We start from the raw sequence: 2,492 nt of genomic DNA on the forward strand, positions 1-2,492 counted from the left end.
GATATGTGTCAGAGTAACATTAGACCTTAAACAATTATTCACTACATAGAATAAGCACTAGTAAAAAATAAAATAATATATCAATTCTGAAAATTTGAGAATCGATTTGGAGCTTCTAATTGATTCTAAAATTCTCAGAATTGATCCAGAATCGTTGTTCAGAGAATCACAATGCATTTTTTTTCTCTCCTCATGAACAAGGTTCATGAGTGGAATAAACATATGGCAGGACTTTTACTTTATGACCCCTTGACTTTCCACCTCTGATAGCTGATAATTAATATTAGAAAACTTGTATAATACTTGAATCTATCTCACAAGAAGTTGTGTTATTTAGTTTTAGGCTACACACTGAAAATGGAGGATACAAATACAGAACAAAATGACTGTTTGAATGTGGTCATGCTGGGAAAAACCAGAGCTGGGATAAGTGCAACAGGAAACACAATCCTGGAACGACAAGCTTTCATCTCAAAGAAAAGCTCTAGATCTGTCACTCAAGATGTTGCTGTTGAATCTGGAACTGTTGGTGGCATTACACTCACTGCTTATGACACACCAGGATTCTGGCACACAGAGCTGAAAGATGAAGAGATTCAGCAGAAATATGAAGAGGTTCTTCAGAAATGTGAATCTGGTCCCTGTGTGTTTCTGCTGGTCATCAAAGCTGACAGATTCACTGAAGAAGAGAGAAAAACTGTGGAGAAGATTGAGGAGCTGCTGGGAGAAGAACGGCTGAAGAAAACCTGGATTCTCTTCACCAGAGGAGACGAACTGGAGGATGAAAACATGACTATAAAAGAGTTCATCGATGACACTGAACCACTGAAGAGACTCGTTCAGAAATATGAGCAGAGATACCACGTGTTCAACAACAAGAAGAAAGGACATACTGGACAAGTTCAAAGGCTGATTTTTGAAATACTTAAGCCATATTTTGAAATACAGGGTGCGTCTTTTATAATAATATTAAATAAATATACACTTTTATACAATTCTTAGTGGTAAGTGACTGTAGTATTCAATTCTTTTGTTTCTTTTTATGCAGGAGAAGGAGCAGAGATACTGAATCCACTGAAAAGAAAAGATCAGACAGATGATGAACCAGCCGCTCCTGTCTCCAGTCCTTCATCCAGACGGATTGTTCTTCTGGGTAAAACTGGTGTTGGGAAAAGTGCAGCTGGAAACACAATCCTGGGACAGAAAGAGTTTAACTCTGTCATGAGTATGAGTTCAGTAACCCGTGAATGTTCAGATGTTCAAGCCACGGTTTCAGGCAGATCTGTATCTGTAGTTGATACTCCTGGATTCTTTGACACACGGATGAACCTTGAGGAGCTAATGACAGAGATAGCGAAAAGTGTTTATATATCCAGTCCTGGACCGCACGCTTTTCTCATTGTGTTTCCTGTGAACATGAGATTCACAGAGCATGAGCAGAAGATTCCTCAGATCATTGAGATGTTGTTTGGTCAGGAGGTGTTAAAATACTCCATCATTCTCTTCACTCATGGAGATCAGCTAGAAGGACAGACAGTAGAGGAGCTCATTAAGGAGAACTGTAGATTAAGAGATCTAGTTGATCAGTGTGGAGGCAGATTTCACGTCTTCAACAATAAAGCTCAGAATAACAGAGAGCAGGTGAAGGATCTACTGCAGAAGATTGACTCAATGATAGAGCAGAATGGAGGAGGACACTACAGTAATCAGATGTTTGAAGATGCTCAGAGATTCAGACGAGAGGAAGAAGAGCAGAGACTGAGAGAGGAAGAGGAGAGAAAACAACGAGTGGAGAAAAAAATACAAGAGGAGATTGAGAGAGTGAAAATGGAGACTGAGGGGAGAACCAGAGCAGAGATGGAAGCTAAATTAGAAAGACTTAAAGCAGAGATACAGAGAGAAGAAGAGGAGAGAAAAAGACAAAATGAGAGCAATGGATTTAAGAAGTTCTTTTCCAAGTATAATAAACATTTTTTTAAAGGCATTGCATTTGGAGTATTAATAGGTGTTATTAGTGGTGTAAAAACGGCCATTAAAGTCATAAGAATAATATGCCTTCTGATAAAAGCTTTCTCTGTTTGCCGAGATTGATTGATGCCCAGCATCCAGCACAGCAGCCAGTCAGCGCTCACAGATCTACGTGCAGGCGAACAGCCCGCCCACAGCGCTTAGTGTGAACTTGGGACTGAGCCCGTCAGAGCGCTGATGCCGATGCTGAACTTTACCTTTGCATTTGCATTACATATAGTTTACTTTATACATTGTCCGGGTGTTGTGCGTCTATTCAAAGTAAGTGTATTATTTATATTTGTTGCGAACGCGTGACACGCTGGACCAAGCGGTCTGTTCTATTTGCGATTATAACACGTTAGTTTATTATGGCCAATGATGAGAGATAATTCGGTCTTTAGCATGATGTTGTGATATATATATATATATATTTCCTTTATTTATAATTGCTTATACTGATGTTATTCATGTATATTCCATTT

General features: G+C 39.1%; 1 protein-coding gene across 1 annotated transcript; it reads left to right on the forward strand.

The window, feature by feature from the left end:
- Positions 1 to 357: 357 nt before the first annotated feature.
- LOC137089345 (GTPase IMAP family member 4-like) lies at positions 358 to 2,206 on the forward strand. The gene is made up of 3 exons (XM_067452918.1): positions 358 to 949; positions 1,049 to 1,930; positions 2,103 to 2,206. Exons 1-3 carry the CDS (start codon positions 358 to 360, stop codon positions 2,204 to 2,206), a joined length of 1,578 nt encoding a protein of 525 aa, XP_067309019.1.
- The last annotated feature ends 286 nt before the right edge of the window (positions 2,207 to 2,492 follow it).

The sequence above is a fragment of the Pseudorasbora parva genome, chromosome 2 (genome assembly GCF_024679245.1).
Source record: "Pseudorasbora parva isolate DD20220531a chromosome 2, ASM2467924v1, whole genome shotgun sequence".
NCBI lineage: Eukaryota > Metazoa > Chordata > Actinopteri > Cypriniformes > Gobionidae > Pseudorasbora > Pseudorasbora parva.

Excerpts from the sequence above, each read along its gene's own strand:
- LOC137089345 (XM_067452918.1), top strand. The coding sequence starts at position 358 with ATGGAGGATACAAATACAGAACAAAATGACTGTTTGAATGTGGTCATG. Across the intron at positions 950-1,048 it reads GCCATATTTTGAAATACAGG|GAGAAGGAGCAGAGATACTG; the intron begins GTGCGTCTTTTA and ends CTTTTTATGCAG. Across the intron at positions 1,931-2,102 it reads GAGAAAAAGACAAAATGAGA|CATCCAGCACAGCAGCCAGT; the intron begins GCAATGGATTTA and ends ATTGATGCCCAG.